This window comes from Nerophis ophidion, linkage group LG10 (genome assembly GCF_033978795.1).
Source record: "Nerophis ophidion isolate RoL-2023_Sa linkage group LG10, RoL_Noph_v1.0, whole genome shotgun sequence".
NCBI classification, from domain to species: Eukaryota; Metazoa; Chordata; class Actinopteri; order Syngnathiformes; family Syngnathidae; genus Nerophis; species Nerophis ophidion.
This window is the reverse complement of record NC_084620.1, coordinates 13,570,122-13,586,161: the sequence shown is the minus strand read 5'-3', so window position 1 is coordinate 13,586,161 and position 16,040 is coordinate 13,570,122. Positions and strand designations below refer to the sequence as shown.

Here is a 16,040-nt window from a genome sequence, read left to right as displayed (position 1 = left end):
GTGATTCCCAAAGCCCAAAAAAAGTCTGCGGGCTATAGAGCGTTTTCCGTTCGGGCTCCAGTACTCTGGAATACCCTCCCGGTAACAGTTCGCGATGCCACCTCAGTAGAAGCATTTAAGTCTCACCTTAAAACTCATTTGTATACTCTAGCCTTTAAATAGACTCCCTTTTTAGACCAGTTGATCTGCCGTTTCTTTTCTTTTTCTTCTATGTCCCACTCTCCCTTGTGGAGGGGGTCCGGTCCGATCCGGTGGCCATGTACTGCTCGCCTGTGTATCGCTGGGGACATCTCTGCGCTGCTGGTCCGCCTCCGCTTGGGATGGTTTCCCGCTGGCTCCGCTGTGAACGGGACTCTCGCTGCTGTGTTGGATCCGCTTTGGACTGGACTCTCGCGACTGTGTTGGATCCATTATGGATTGAACTTTCACAGTATCATGTTAGACCCACTCGACATCCATTGCTTTCCTCCTCTCTAAGGTTCTCATAGTCATCATTGTCACCGACGTCCCACTGGGTCATTATTGTCACCGATGTCCCACTGGGTGTGAGTTTTCCTTGCCCTTATGTGGGCCTACCGAGGATGTCGTGGTGGTCTGTGCAGCCCTTTGAGACACTAGTGATTTAGGGCTATATAAGTAAACATTGATTGATTGATTGAATAAGTTGACAATATTCTGCGGCTTTTTGCCCCCCGAGTCTGCCACAAGTACAAGGCCATGGTTGTTAATATTATTTCCGCCACCTTTTACTCCAGCTTCATCATCAATTTTGCGTATGATAATTTTGCTGTATATGTTAAACAGATCGGGAGATTGGACACGACCTTGTCGAACTGCCCCTTTGTATAGGTTTGAATTGACTGTATTCACCAACTAGTTAGATTGCTGCTTCTTTTTCCCAGTCCAAGTATAGCATTTATGGTGCTCTTCTCTAGCAGAAATCAGAATTGTGGTGCGTAGGGCTCTGGATGTACTTTAATTCCTTGCTCTTGCCATTAGTACTCCAACAATAATTTTGGTGGTATGACTCTTAAGACTTATCATCCTATGTTGATCACAGTCTGTGGCTCCTGTTTTCTTTGGCAAAATCGATTTTTTTCATATCTGACTGAATTTGCCTGTCATCGTAAACTATGTCAAACAGTTTTGAATCACAATATGACACTTAATTACTGGTCAGGATCATCAATGAATGGACTAACATGAAGCCTCCTATCTTTCACACTACATGAGAGCTAAATCCTCTCATGTTCATAATTTCGTCTCTCAGAGAACTGAGGAGACTGTCAGAAAGTGGCTTGAAGATATACTTGCCAACCCTCCCGGATTTTCCGGGAGACTTCCGAAATTCAGCGCCTCTCCCGAAAACCTCCCGGTACAAATTTTCTCACGAAACTCAGGCGGAGAACCCGACTCAGCAATGTTGTGACCCTCTTAAACAGGACAATACTGCCATCTACTGTACATAGAATAGAATGTAAATCTATTCTACATTTAAGTGCAGTCAAGGAACATGCATTAGGGAGTCTGTTCTGAAGCCCACAGTAAAGAAACGTAACTTCATCACGTTGCCTGGTTATTGACTCTAACCCAATATATTACACCGTCGACGAGCAAAATGAAGAAATACACTTGCATGTTCCAGAACGATTGGAAACAAGAATTTCAGTTTATCGAAGGGGAAGGCGTATGTTGCCTGTAAATTTTGTAGAACAGACTTCTCCATTGAACACGGCGGCCGAACGGATGTACTCAGCCATGAACTGTCAGCGAGGCACAAAGCGTCCGCAGCGCAGCATCGTTCACAACCCAGTATTATGGGCCACCTGGCAAAATGGAGACCCGATGGTGTAACTTATGCTGAGACAAAGATGGCTATGCTGATAGCTTGAAGCAACATTCCGTTCTCTTTTGCGGATGTCTACAGATATGTTCCCGGATTGGGAGATCGCTCGCCAATATGCAAATGGCAGAACCAAGGTTACTCAAATAGTGAAAGGTAAGTGTTGTTGTTTTTTTAGTAACCAGCAAGCACAGTACAGTTAGTAGAACAACTGTGTTTTATTACTGTGTATTTGATAGGTGCTGTCGGAAATTCAACTATTTATTTTATTTATATATATAATAAAATAAATATATATAGCTAAAATTCACTAAAAGTTAAGTATTTCATACATATATATATATATATATATATATATATATATATATATAGACATATACATATATATATATATATATATATATATATAAATATATATATATATGAAATACTCGAGTTGGTGAATTATACTCCTCCCCTCTTAACCACATCCCCCAACCATGCCCCCAACCACGCCTCCGCCCCACCCCCCCGAAATCGGAAGTCTCAAGGTTTTTTTTTTTTTTTGTCCTGTCAAGCTTCTTAGGCAAATCATATAGTTGATGTAGATGCCCATATCGGCTGTTCAGATTCACTTCACAAAAGAGAAGTGTAGGATACTTCTCTTGTTGCCTTATTTGAATTTGACTTTATTAAATGTATTTATATTATTATTTGGTGCAGCCGGGCCGGAGCAGGAGGGGATAGAAAGAGAAAAAAAGGAAGACAGAGGGGGAAATTGTGGGGATAAGAGGGTGATTAGACAGAGAGACAAAAACAACAACAGCAAACACAACAATAACAAAAACAACAACAACAATAGAACAACACCAGCACATACGATATGTACAAATATGATCGTAAAAGTGATAGCAAAGAAACAGTTAGTGAAATAAATTATAATATAGAAATGACAATGAGCATTTTTACACTACAACTGGAGCAATACAAATACCAATAGAAAAAGCGCTATTGATTATGAACAATACCAATAGTTTACCTCTATTATCAACAATACAGTTGATCAAATCCAACAATCCATCCATCCATTTTCTACCGCTTATTCCCTTTTGGGGTCGGGGGGGCGCTGGCGCCTATCTCAGCTACAATCGGGCGGAAGGCGGGGTACACCCTGGATAAGTTGCCATCTCATCGCAGGGCCAACACAGATAGACAGACAACAGTCACACTCACATTCACACACTACGGCCAATTTAGTGTTGCCAATCAACCTATCCCCAGGTGCATGTCTTTGCAACAATACGTATACAAAATGATAATTAAAAAGATTTAAAAAAATAAAATAATAAATAAAAAAGGAATACCAAAAGATAGAGGGGAAGAGAGAGAGGCAACCTATATTAATCTTGTAGATTGTTATAGTATCAATAGGTTAAGCTTTGTCAGTATGCCATGTGTTACCCAGTTTACCCTAGGGCAAAAACATTGACATATGTTTGATGAAATGTGATTATGTGCATGAGTGTATGTATGTATATGTACTTATATATGAACAGAATGTGTATATGAATGTTTGTACAGTAAATGTATATGTACAGTATATGTATGTTTGTACAGTGAATGTATATGTACAGTATGTGTATGTTTGTACCATGAATTTGCGTGTAAATGGACGAACTTGGAATATGTAGGTATGTACTGTATTTGTGTATGTTTGTGGGAGCGTAGGTACCTATGTACAGTATGTACGTTTGTATGTATGAATAACGGTGTGTGTGTGTGTGAGTATATGTGTGTTTGTATGTACAATATATTTGACTCCCAGTGTGCGTGGGACCCAGAGTACGGCCCCAGCCGCCCCGAGAGCCCAACCCAAACAGCAGGTGTGGCGCCCGGGGAACTAGGGACCACCGGCCCCACACAGCCAGGCCGCCCAGCGACGGGAACTCCAGAGCCCGGCCCACCGCGCCGCCCAGAAGAGCCAGCAGCAGGCCACAGATAGACGCGCCCAACAGAGGACAGGGCACGAGAGAAGCAGCGGACGGCCAGACCCCAAGCCAGCGAGAGATAACCCCCCACCCGGGCGGAAAGACGGGACGCCCCGTCCGGGGGAACCCAGACGCTCCCTGCAGCCGGACGGGAAGACCCCCGCAGCCCCACCCCCGGGGAGCACGGCGCGGCCCACACCAGGCCACCCCACCCAAGTCGGCCGCCACGGGACCACCCAGCGCAGGGCCGCGGGAACCACCCACGATGGAGATGGAACAACCAGCAACCGCCCAGTCAAAGTCCCCCCCTGAGGGAGGGGGAAAAAAACTAAACTAAACAAATAAAACAACAACAACAACAAAACATAATTAATACATCCAAAAAAAAAATACATAAATAAATAAAATAAATACATTATATATATATATATATATATATATATATATATATATATATATATAAATACATTTTATATATATATATATATATATATATAGAGGTCTCAAGGTTGGGAAGTATGCTTAAAGATGGTCCGTAAAAATATGACCCATGCAACATTTTAAACAAAGAACCACTATTATATGTTACGTAGACCTCAAGGAAGTGTATTAAATTTAGAAAATCATAACATGAACCCTTTAAGAAAAAAAAAAAAAATAAAAAAATACATAAATGAGGTATTCTTTGTTGCTTACACAGTAAAGCTATTTTAAGTCTTCCCTGACAATTCAGAAACCAAAAACACTCATTTCTTTATCCATTTAACGACTTTATAATGTTTTAAATCTCATCCATCCAAAAGTTGTTCAAGCTGAAGATCAATATTTGATCATCTGTGTGTCAACAAAACCCACTCTGTTAAAATTATTATTTTGCAATTTGTTGCACTTCATACTTGTGAAACGACTTTGCCTGAGGATTTTTAATTACATGTTATGTTGCTGCCTTGAACATCAGTTGGAACATGTTTAACTAGCCAAACTTGCTCTTCCGCTGTGCGCTAAGTACTGTCAAAAAGGCCCAGAAGACAGGACGAGCTCTCTGATATTAACAAATCTCTATCTTATACTTCACGAAAAGGCGAACTATAACTATAAAGTGAATTTTGACCACACCCTTTGAATGTTTCTTTCATAGTTTGTCTTTTGGTGAGACATATTGACTAGGATTGATACCTCAAAGTTACAGACGTGCTGGAAGGTGACAACACTGTGAGGTGAGTTCTGCAACTATATTATAATAAAAAGTACTAGACTTAAAAAATAGTACTTTGTAGGTTTTACCTATTCTTCTTCCCAGACAGGATGAGATGTTGTAAAAAGCTGACAACAATGGTACCTCATAGATATGTTCTGCCGCTCCTTGCTTTAGTGACATACATCTGTGTGATTTTCTTCTATTACCATGGGGAAATGTCAACAGGTAGGAATGTTGGATTTTTCATTCTTACTGACTCCTGAACAAGGTGGACCTGAATTTTTGTTTGTGTTCTCTACTGCCTTTGACATCTGTACTGACATAGCAGTACTTGCTTTGGGAGCATGCTTGAATATGGCAATCTTTGCTCTTATGTGTCAGTACATTTTGTGGTTTCGAGCAGGGAGCATGGTCCAGGAGCAGGAGCTGAGGAAGAGGATACTGAGAGACGCGTGCAGAGAAGACATAGAGGAATTTCCCAAAGATAAGCAAAGCTCGGACAAACGTATCAATGGAGTGCTACGACAACTCCTTGTGGATGATGAACATGGTGTCATTTACTGCTTCATACCAAAGGTGGGGCGCGCACAAACAGACCAACATGAGCAAATATTCTATTAATGATTTGATGTCTTCAGATAACTGGATCTTTTATTGAAATAATTATTAGGTTAGTGTTAAAAGTTTGCTATAGCTTATCGTGTTCCTTTCTCCAGGTGGCATGCACTAATTTGAGGAGGTTGTTCCTTGCACTAAATCATGGCAAGCCGTACCCTGATCTCATGAGCATATCTTCCGAAGAGGCCCACAATCCTGAGGGTCTGCCTCGTCTTGCTAGCTACTCGAAAGACGAAAGGGAGGTGAGCATTTAGCTCTCATTTAGTGTGAACAGTAAGGAATGCTTGACGTCATTCCATTCTTTAATGTTTCCAAACTGCAATTTCAAACCCTGTTTCCATATAAGTTGGTAAATTAAGTTGGATGTAAATCAGTGGTTCTTAACCTGGGTTCGATCGAATCCTAGGGGTTCAGTGAGTCATCCTCAGGGGTTCGACGTTGCCTCCGCCACAGAGGTCAAGACACACCCGACTCATTGTACAAATAAAAACTTTTCCCTATCGGCGTATTATGGATACCCCCAAACAATGTTCCCTCTAATTTTCCATATGTGTGAGCAAACACAAAAACTCGTTAAGCATTCAGTGGAGCACATGTGAGCAACATCCGATGTGCACATACACTGTGGCCACAGCAGCAGCACACCTGTCCCAAACCTGACTAAATAACAAGTTCAATGTTTTATTGTTATAATCAAAAGACAGCAGTCATTTCCATGAGATTATTTTCTAGTACAAGTGTTTTGGCCCACCTGCAATGAAAATAACAAAAAAATATTGTTTTACATGAGCTGTGTACTAGTATTGTATAGCTGGGTGGAAAACAAAGAAAAGGAACAGACTGCTGTGAAAATGACTTGAGAGTGGCACTTGCCAAGGTGAAGCCACACTGAACTGGTCCCTCAAAAGGCAACAGCAGAAGCCACTCTGATTTCCAAGTGTGTATTTTTTTTCGTGAGTTCATGCACTGTGTTGGTTCTGTTCTTTGAACAAGGTGATGTTCATACACGCTTCGTTTTGTGCACCAGTAAAAAAAACAAAAACATAAAATTTTGTCTTGAATTTGAAAAAAAGGAGGGTTCGGTGAATGCGCATATGAAACCGGTGGGGTTTGGTACTTCCAACAAGTTTAAGAACCAATGATGTAAATATAAACGGAATATAATGATTTGCAAATCCTTTTCAACCCATATTCAATTAAATGCACTACAAAGACAAGATATTTGATGTTCAAACTCATAAACTTTATTCTTTTTTGCAAATGATAATTAACTTATAATTTCATGGCGGCAACACGTGCCAAAGTAGTTGGGAAAGGGCATGTTCACCACTGTGTTTCATCACTTTTTCATTTAACAACACTCAATGAACGTTTTGGATCTGAGGAAACTAATTGTTGAAGCTTTGAAAGTGGAATTCTTTCCCATTCATGTCTTATGTAGAGTTTCAGTCATTCAACAGTCCGGGGTCTCCGCTGTCGTAGTTTACGCTTCATAATGCGTCACACATTTTCGATGGGAGACAGGTCTGGACTGCAGGCGGGCCGGGAAAGTACCCGTACTCTTTTTTTACGAAGCCACGCTGTTGTAACACGTGCTGAATATGGCTTGGCATTGTCTTGCTGAAATAAGCAGGGGCGTCCATGAAAAAGACAGCACTTAGATGGCAGCATATGTTGTTCCAAAACCTGTATGTACCTTTCAGCATTAATGGGGCCTTCACACATGTGTAAGTTACCCATGCCTTGGGCACTAATGCACCCCAATACCATCACAGATGCTGGCTTTTGAACTTTGCGTCGATAACAGTCTGGATAATAATAATAATAATGGATTAGATTTATATCGCGCTTTTCTATTATTAGATTCTCAAAGTGCTCACAGAGAAGTGGGAACCCATCATTCATTCACACGAAGGTGGTGGTAAGCTACATCAGTAGCCACAGCTGCCCTGGGGTAGACTGACGGAAGCGTGGCGGCCAGTTTGCGCCTACGGCCTCTCCGACCACCAACAATCATTCATTCACCAGTGTGAGCGGCACCGGGGGCAAGGGTGAAGTGTCCTGCCTAAGGACACAACGGCAGCGATTTGGATGTCAGTAGGTGGGAAGCCTCCTCTCTGAGCTGCTACCTTACCGTGGTAGAGGAGTTTGCGTGTCCCAATGATCCTAGGAGCTATGTTGTCGGGGGGCTTTCATGCCCCCTGGTAGGGTCTCCCAAGACAAACAGGTCCTAGGTGAGTGATCAGACAAAGAGCAGCTCAAAGACTTCTATGGAATTACAACAAAATGAACTCAGATTTCGCTCGCCCGGACACGGGTCACCGGGGCCCCGCTCTGGAGCCAGGCCCGGAGTTGGGGCACCAGCAGTGAGGGATGCCGTCAAGCTGAAGAAGGAGTCCTATCTGGTTCTTTTGGCTCATAGGACTCCGGAGGCACTGAACGGGTACGGACGGGTACCGACGGGCCAAGCGGTGTGCAGCTTTAGCGGTCGCGGAGACAAAAACTCGGACATGGGAAGAGTTCGGGGAAGCCATGGAAAACGACTTCCGGACGGCTTCGAAGCGATTCTGGACCACCATACGCCGCCTCAGGAAGGGGAAGCAGTGCACTATCAACACCGTGTATGGTGCGCATGGTGTTCTGCTGACTTCGACTGCAGATGTTGTGGATCGGTGGAGGGAATACTTCGAAGACCTCCTCAATCCCACCAACACATCTTCCTTTGAGGAAGCGGTGCCTGGGGAATCTGTGGTGGACTCTCCTATTTCTGGGGCTGTGGTCGCTGAGGTAGTTAAAAAGCTCCTCGGCGGGAGTTCCTTAAGGCTCCGGATGCTGTGGGGCTGTTTTGGTTGACAAGACTCTGCAGCATCGCGTGGACATCGGGGGCGGTACCTTTGGATTGGCAGACCGGGATGGTGGTCCCTCTCTTTAAGAAGGGGAACCGGAGGGTGTGTTCCAACTATCTTGGGATCACACTCCTCAGCCTTCCCGGTAAGGTTTATTCAGGTGTACTGGAGAGGAGGCTTCACCGGATAGTCGAACCTCGGATTCAGGAGGAACAGTGTGGTTTTTGTCCTGGTCGTGGAACTGTGGACCATCTCTATACTCTCGGCAGGGTTTTTGAGGGTGCATGGGAGTTTGCCCAACTAGTCTACATGTGCTTTGTGGACTTGGAGAAGGCATTCGACCGTGTCCCTCGGGAAGTCCTGTGGGGAGTGCTCAGAGAGTATGGGGTACCGGACTGTCTTATTGTGGCAGTCCGCTCCCTGTATGATCAGTGTCAGAGCTTGGTCCGCATTGCTGGCAGTAAGTCGGACACGTTTCCAGTGAGGGTTGGACTCCGCCAAGGCTGTCCTTTGTCACCGATTCTGTTCATAACTTTTATGGACAGAATTTCTAGGCGCAGCCAAGGCGTTGAGGGGATCCGGTTTGGTGGCCACGGGATTAGGTCTCTGCTTTTTGCAGATGATGTAGTCCTGATGGCTTCATCTGGCCGGGATCTTCAGCTCTCACTGAATCGGTTCGCAGCCGAGTGTGAAGCGACCGGAATGAGAATCAGCACCTCCAAGTCCGAGTCCATGGTTCTCGCCCGGAAAAGGGTGGAGTGCCATCTCCGGGTTGGAGAGGAGACCCTGCCCCAAGTGGAGGAGTTCAAGTACCTAGGAGTCTTGTTCACGAGTGGGGGAAGAGTGGATCGTGAGATTGACAGGCGGATCGGTGCGGTGTCTTCAGTAATGCGGACGTTGTATCGATCCGTTGTGGTGAAGAAGGAGCTGAGCCGGAAGGCAAAGCTCTCAATTTAACGGTCGATCTACGTTCCCATCCTCACCTATGGTCATGAGCTTTGGGTCATGACTGAAAGGATAAGATCACGGGTACAAGCGGCCGAAATGAGTTTCCTCCGCCGGGTGGCGGGGCTCTCCTTTAGAGATAGGGTGAGAAGCTCTGCCATCAGGGAGGAACTCAACGTAAAGCCGCTGCTCCTCCACATTGAGAGGAGCCAGATGAGGTGGTTCGGGCATCTGGTCAGGATGCCACCCGAACGCCTCCCTAGGGAGGTGTTTAGGGCACGTCCAGCTGGTAGGAGGCCACGGGGAAGACCCAGGACACGTTGGGAAGACTATGTCTCCCGGCTGGCCTGGGAACGCCTCGGGATCCCCCGGGAAGAGCTAGACGAAGTGGCTGGAGATAGGGAAGTCTGGGCTTACCTGCTTAGGCTGCTGCCCCCGCGACCCGACCTCGGATAAGCGGAAGATGATGGATGGATGGATGGATAGGTGGGAAGCGAACCTGCAACCCTCAGGTTTCTGGCCCGGCCGCTCTACCCACTACGCCATGCCGCCCCGATGGATGGTTCGCTTCCCCTTTGGTCTGCGTGACACGATGTCGAATATTTCCAAAAACAATTTGAAATGTGGACTTGTCAGACCAAAGAACACTTACCCACTTTGCATCAGTCAATCTTTGATGATCTCAGGCCCAGAGAAGCCGGCGGCGTTTCTGGATGTTGTTGATAAATGGCTTTTGCTTTGTATAGTCGAGCTTTAACTTGCACTTACAGATGTAGCGACAAACCGTATTTAGTGACAGTGGTTTTCAGAAGTGTTCCTGACCTCATGTGGTGATATCCTTTAGAGATTGATGTTGGTTTTTGATACTGAGGAATCGAAGGTCCCGGTCATTCAATGTTGGTTTCTGACCATGCTGCTTACATGGAGTGAATTCTCCAGATTCTCTGATACTTTTGATGATATTATTTTGAAAGTTCTAAATTTCTTGCAATTGCACTTTGAGAAAAGTTGTTCTTAAACTGTTTGCATTTTTTGAAAAGCTGTTTTTATACCCAATCATGGCACCCACCTGTTCCCAATTAGCCAGCACGCCTGTGGGATGTTCCAAATAAGTGTTTGATGAGCATTCCTCAACTTTATCAGTATTTATTGCCACCTTTCCCAACTTCTTTGTCACGGGTTGCTGGCATCAAATTCTAAAATTAATGATTATTTGGAAAAAAAAAAGTTTGAACATCAAATATGTTGTCTTTGTAGCATATTAAACTAGATATGGGTTGAAAATGATTTGCAAATCATTGTATTTTGTTTGTATTTACATCTAACACAATTTCCAAAAATCATATAGAAACGGGGTTTGTATGTTTAAATGGAGTCCACTTCTATGCCTCAATCAGCGAGGTTCACTGTTCAATTTAGTCTAAACTTTAATTAGTAATCTAAGACAGGCGTGCCCAAACTTTTTGCATCCAATAGCCAAAGGGAAAATGTACCAATGGGCCGTGGGCATGTAGATCTGACAGGGTGACTCAGCAAATTGAATTTGGCCCACAGGCCCCACTTTGGTCACCCCTGGTCTAACATTATGACATCGGCTGTGGCATAAAACGGGTATTAAAACAGGAGTTCACAACATACAGAAAGAGATCCTCCCAACACATCAAAGGGGTTATATTATGACATTTGTTTTAAATTCAAAGGAGCCCTACTGTGTAAAACCGACTTTTCTTATATATTGGTAATGGTTTTTGTGTACTTAGGGTCTTCATAATTCCCAACAATTTAAAATAAAGCCATGGAGGCATGGGGTAGATATTTATGGAACCACTTTGCCTACCTTCATACTTTGCCGAAAAAATTGCCCAGTTTGTGGCGTTTTTCCCAAAAGGGACATCAGCAAATGTCTCCATAAGGTATATTATAGAAAATGGCACTAGTCTGCCATTGTAGTTTTGACACTGTAATCAATAAAATTATTTTTCTCTATCTTCATGTTTTGGTTCAGACGAGCTCGTGCATGCAAATGCATCCTCCGCTGTTGCCATTATGATACAAAGTAGTGTAGATTTCTCACTTATATCTGTCAGCCGACTCAATATGATAGTGCTAAAAGCTAAAAACTACCACATGGCTGACGGTCAGAAGACACTCTCGAAGTGAAGGTATGTAAATAGGACCGCTCAGAAAATGGTCCATCCTGAAGAGACGTTCAGAAAGCGGCCACAAGGAAGTTATTTAAATGTGCAAAAACATCAAAATATGTCCCCTTTAAAACACTTCCCTGTGGTCCACATATAGTAGAATGGTGGGGCTTTGGTGAAAAGGTTGCCTCGATTTAGTTTTACAGACCATCTTCGAGCCGCTTTCTGACTGTCAATTCAGAATGCACAGTATAATAGGCTGTCTTATTTACGTTTCAAAGCCCTCCTCCAGGCCAAGCCTGCTTCGACTACGTCTCCACCAGTTTTTAGCGCCTCCATATTGAGTCCACTGACAGATATAGGTTAGAACTATACGCTACTTTTCATTAGGAAGTAAAAAAGTAGGAAAGTAAGGTAGCAGCTCCTCCCTGAGCTGCGACCTTATCGTGGTAGAGGCGTGTCCCAATAATCCTAGGAGCTATGTTGTTCGGGGTTTCAATGTCCCTGGTAGGGTCTCCCATAACAAACAAGACCTAGATGAGAGAAGACAAAAAGCAGCTCAAAGACTTCTGTGAATAAACAACGGGAACTCAGTTTTCCCATTCCCAGACACGGATTACCAGAGCCCCCCTTTGGAGCCAGGCCTGGAGGTGAGGCTCGATGAGGAGCACCTGTTGGCCGGGCCTGCGGCCACACGGGGCCCGGGTGGGCACAGCCGCAGAGGCAACGTGGGTCCCCCCTCCTATGGGTGGTGAGCTCATTGTCCATGGTTCTCACCTGGAAAAGGATGTAATGCCATCTTTGGCTTGGTGAAGAGGTCCTGCCCTAAGTGGAGGAGTTCAAGTACTTTGGGGTCTTGTTCATGAGTGAGGGAAGAGTGGATCATGAGATTGACAGGTAGGTAGTTGAAGCATCTGTAGTGATGCAGACCCTGCATTGGTCCAGCGCGGTGAAAAATAACCTAAGCCGGAAGGCAAAGCTCTCAATTTTATGGGTCAATTTACGTCCCTACCCGCACTGATGATAGTCATAAGCTTTGGGTTATAACTAAAAGGACAAGATCACAGGTACAAGCGGAACTGATTTTCCTTTGTCGGGTAGCGGGGCTCTCCTTTCGAGATAGGGTAAGAAGCTTTGTCATTCAAAAGGAGCTCAGAGTAAAACTGCTGCTCCTCCACATCGAGAGGAGCTGAATTAGGTGTTTTGGGCATCTGGTCAGAAAGATCCCTTAACGCCTCTGTGGGGAGGTGTTTAGGGCACGTTTGACGGGTAACAGACCACTGGGAATATGCAGGACACAATGGAGAGACTTTTGTCTCCCAGCTGACCCGGGAATGCCTCGAGATCCCCCGGGAAGAGCTAGACAAAGTAGCAGGGTAGAAGGAAGTCAGGGCTTCTCTGCTTGGACTGCTGCCCCATTGAACCGACTTTGGATAAGCGTAAGAAGAAGGATGGATGGATTTATTAGAAATGGCAATAGCAGAGAATTTTAGCATGCATGTGCAAGTACTAGCCAGTTTGTTCCACAATAAAAGGATGGAGGAAAAAAAATTAACGCAATGACTATAACTTTGAACTCCAACTGAATAAAACAGGTGGACTTGCGCAAAGCTCTTCAAGTAAACCTTTACGTATATGGACAGATCTGCAGACATAGCTAAGACCAAATATGTCACTGAAGTCTCAAATTCTAAATGACACATTTGAAAAGAGGCAAAAGTGTTTAATTAATATCTCCACCATGCCCCCATGGTTTGAATTCACATTTCCTGGTGTTATGGGAATCCTGAATATACATAAACACCAACAGGTAAGAAAACTTGGTTTTGCATAATGACCCCTTTAAAAACAGCCCACAGTTGTTGATCTAGTAGATGTCATCAGGTGCATGTAAAAAGTACACATACATTGATAAGGTGATGATGCAAATCATTTATTTTGCTTGCAGGCCAAGTTGAAGCACTACACCAAGTTCATGTTTGTCCGTGAACCCTTTGTGCGACTTGTCTCAGCCTTTCGGGACAAGTTCCTGACCCCCAACCAGGTCTTCTACGAAAGATTTGGCCGACTCTTTCTGCGTCGCTACAGCAACCAGTCCGACCCCCCTTTGAACGTGGAAGAAGCATTTGTTTCTGGCATTCAGCCCACTTTCTATAACTTTGTCCAGTACCTCCTAGACCCAAGGACAACATTAACAGATCCATTTGAGCCTCACTGGAGGCAGATGCACCGCCTGTGTCAACCCTGCTTCATTGAGTAAACTGCACCTTCTTTATCTTCTCCATTATCTCCAGAGCTGAAAAATACACCCCAGTTTAATGTTGGTTTGTTGTGCTCAGGTACGACTTTATTGGGCATCAGGAAAGGCTTCAGGAAGATGCCCTGCAACTGATAACGTCCTTGAACCTGCAGGAGCTCATCAAGTTTCCATCAGCCTACGAAAATGTGACGTACCTTGCGTCATTGTCAGAGTGGTTTAAAGCAGTGCCCCTGGAAGACAGAAGGAGACTTTACAAGCTTTACGAGAAGGACTATAAGCTGTTTGGTTACAAAATCCCTTACTTTTTACTCAACAACATATAATAGAGGTGGAGCCCTCTTTCGGGTATTTGCTAAACCGTAGTGGGCGTTCACCAAAGAGCACAGTCCTCCTGTAGAAGCCAAACATTTATTTTGACTTGGACAAAATTCTCCTCTTTGATACAGTTGTGCATTTGGACGCACATAGTGACGTCAGTGGATGTCACTGGCAGGGCCGACTTAACCTAAGACAGTCACCCAGCAGAACAAGGGAATCACCTGAGGGAGCACAGTCCTGTACTCGTTGGAAGGAATACAAAAATGGCGGACACTCTGAGCTGCTGTTTGGTGCTTAAGCACAAATAACAGTCACGATCCTTCCCCCCACCCGTAGGAGGAGGGAAGCTACCCTCTCGTCTACTGAGTTGAATTCCAACTAAGGCTGGGCGATATATCGAATATACTCGATATATCGCAGGTTTGTCTCTGTGCGATATAGAAAATGATTATATCGTGATATTCGAGTATACGTTCTCAGGCAGTTGCTTTTAGCTGCGGGCATTACACTACAGGCTCTTCTCACTCTTTCTTGTCTCTCCTTCTCACAGAGAGATAAAACAAGCGCACCTTCTTACATACGTCACATACTGTCGCGCATGCAACGTCACAAGCTCTCGCGGAGCAGGTAGAGGTAACGTTAGCTGTGATGCTAGCGGTGCGGTGCGAGTGGTAATACGAGAGAAAGAAGGTGCGAATCTGGTAACAAATGAAGGAAGAATTAATTCCCAAGAAACACAGCATGGGTCCTTTGTCTGGCGGTGGTTTGGCTTCAAGTGGCAAGATGCCGAACAAGTATGCAGCAAAAGCGTTGCTACAAAAATTAGCAGCACTGCTAATTTGTAGCATTTGTTTCTATGTTTTATTTATATATTTGTTTATTTATTTTTTACCATGCTGTTTGTGTTGTGTTGTCTTTGCTCGTTTTTTGTGTGTAATCTTTTAATCTGCCTATCGTACGGCACTTTGGCTACCCCAGTGTCGCGGGGGGCGCTGGTGCCTATATCAGCTACAATCAGGCGAAAGGCGGCGTACACCCTGGACAAATCGCCACCTCATCGCAACACTTGTTTTTCATTTTTCCTTATTTTCTTGTTAATTTCCTGGTCATCGCTCTTCTTTTAGTTCCACTTCCTGCATGTCTCTCTGAGCGCTCTTTCCCTCACCTGTCCTTGATTGGAACCCTGGCACATCTGGTTGCAGTTGCCAATCAGGCTGCTATTTATGCCTGCCTCGACCTTAAGTCAGGGTTCGAGGATTGTTTTGTGTTTATTGTCACGCAAGGACTGTATTGCTTGTAGACTGCTCAGGGTTTTGAGCCCTTCCCTGCTTCACCTCATTGTGGTATATGTTGCAGTAATTAAATACTTGTCTAACCTGCTCGTCGTCCTCCTGCTTTTGTGACATTTTGTGCACAATCATATGGTCTGTGTGGTGGCAGAGACATGGCACGATTTTTACAAACACCTTACTGATTGTGGGATACCTCTCAGGAGCCAATGCGAGATCAGGTGAGGAGAGTGCAGGAAGACGAGTGCAGCTGACCGGTAAAGACGTCGCACAGAGACTATTGAAATGACAAAAAGAACTCCAATTGGTATTCTAAGCGCGGATCAATCAACGTGTGGATGTCAGAGCCAAGGAAGGCCGAAAACCACAGGTGTACAGTGTGACCGCATAACCAAAAACATTTGCGACCTCCTGGTGATTTACAGAAAGAAGGCGGGATAAAGCCTGTGTCTGGAGTGACACGCTAGCTAGGAGACCCCCAGAGCGAACATTCTTTTTGCAATAATTTTTAACTGTAGATATTTGTCACAATGCAGTGTTAAAGCTGGAAAAACTATGGCCTAGTTTCCCGAAGTGATTAAAGCTGAGTTCTAGAGCAGGAGTCGAGAACATTTT

General features: G+C 44.5%; 1 protein-coding gene across 6 annotated transcripts; it reads left to right on the top strand.

Moving 5' to 3' along the window:
• Positions 1 to 4,547: 4,547 nt before the first annotated feature.
• On the top strand, positions 4,548 to 15,515 carry LOC133560232 (carbohydrate sulfotransferase 12-like). 6 transcript variants are annotated; one of them, XM_061912514.1, is made up of 6 exons: positions 4,548 to 5,027; positions 5,115 to 5,233; positions 5,412 to 5,584; positions 5,725 to 5,868; positions 13,507 to 13,814; positions 13,898 to 15,515. In XM_061912514.1, the coding sequence occupies exons 2-6, from the start codon at positions 5,116 to 5,118 to the stop codon at positions 14,139 to 14,141; spliced, it is 987 nt and encodes a 328-aa protein (XP_061768498.1). In that variant the 5' UTR covers positions 4,548 to 5,027; position 5,115; the 3' UTR covers positions 14,142 to 15,515. The 6 variants fall into 6 exon arrangements, with proteins under 6 accessions (XP_061768498.1, XP_061768497.1, XP_061768495.1 ...); XM_061912513.1 differs by having other exon boundaries at positions 5,111 to 5,233; XM_061912511.1 differs by having other exon boundaries at positions 4,548 to 5,233.
• The last annotated feature ends 525 nt before the right edge of the window (positions 15,516 to 16,040 follow it).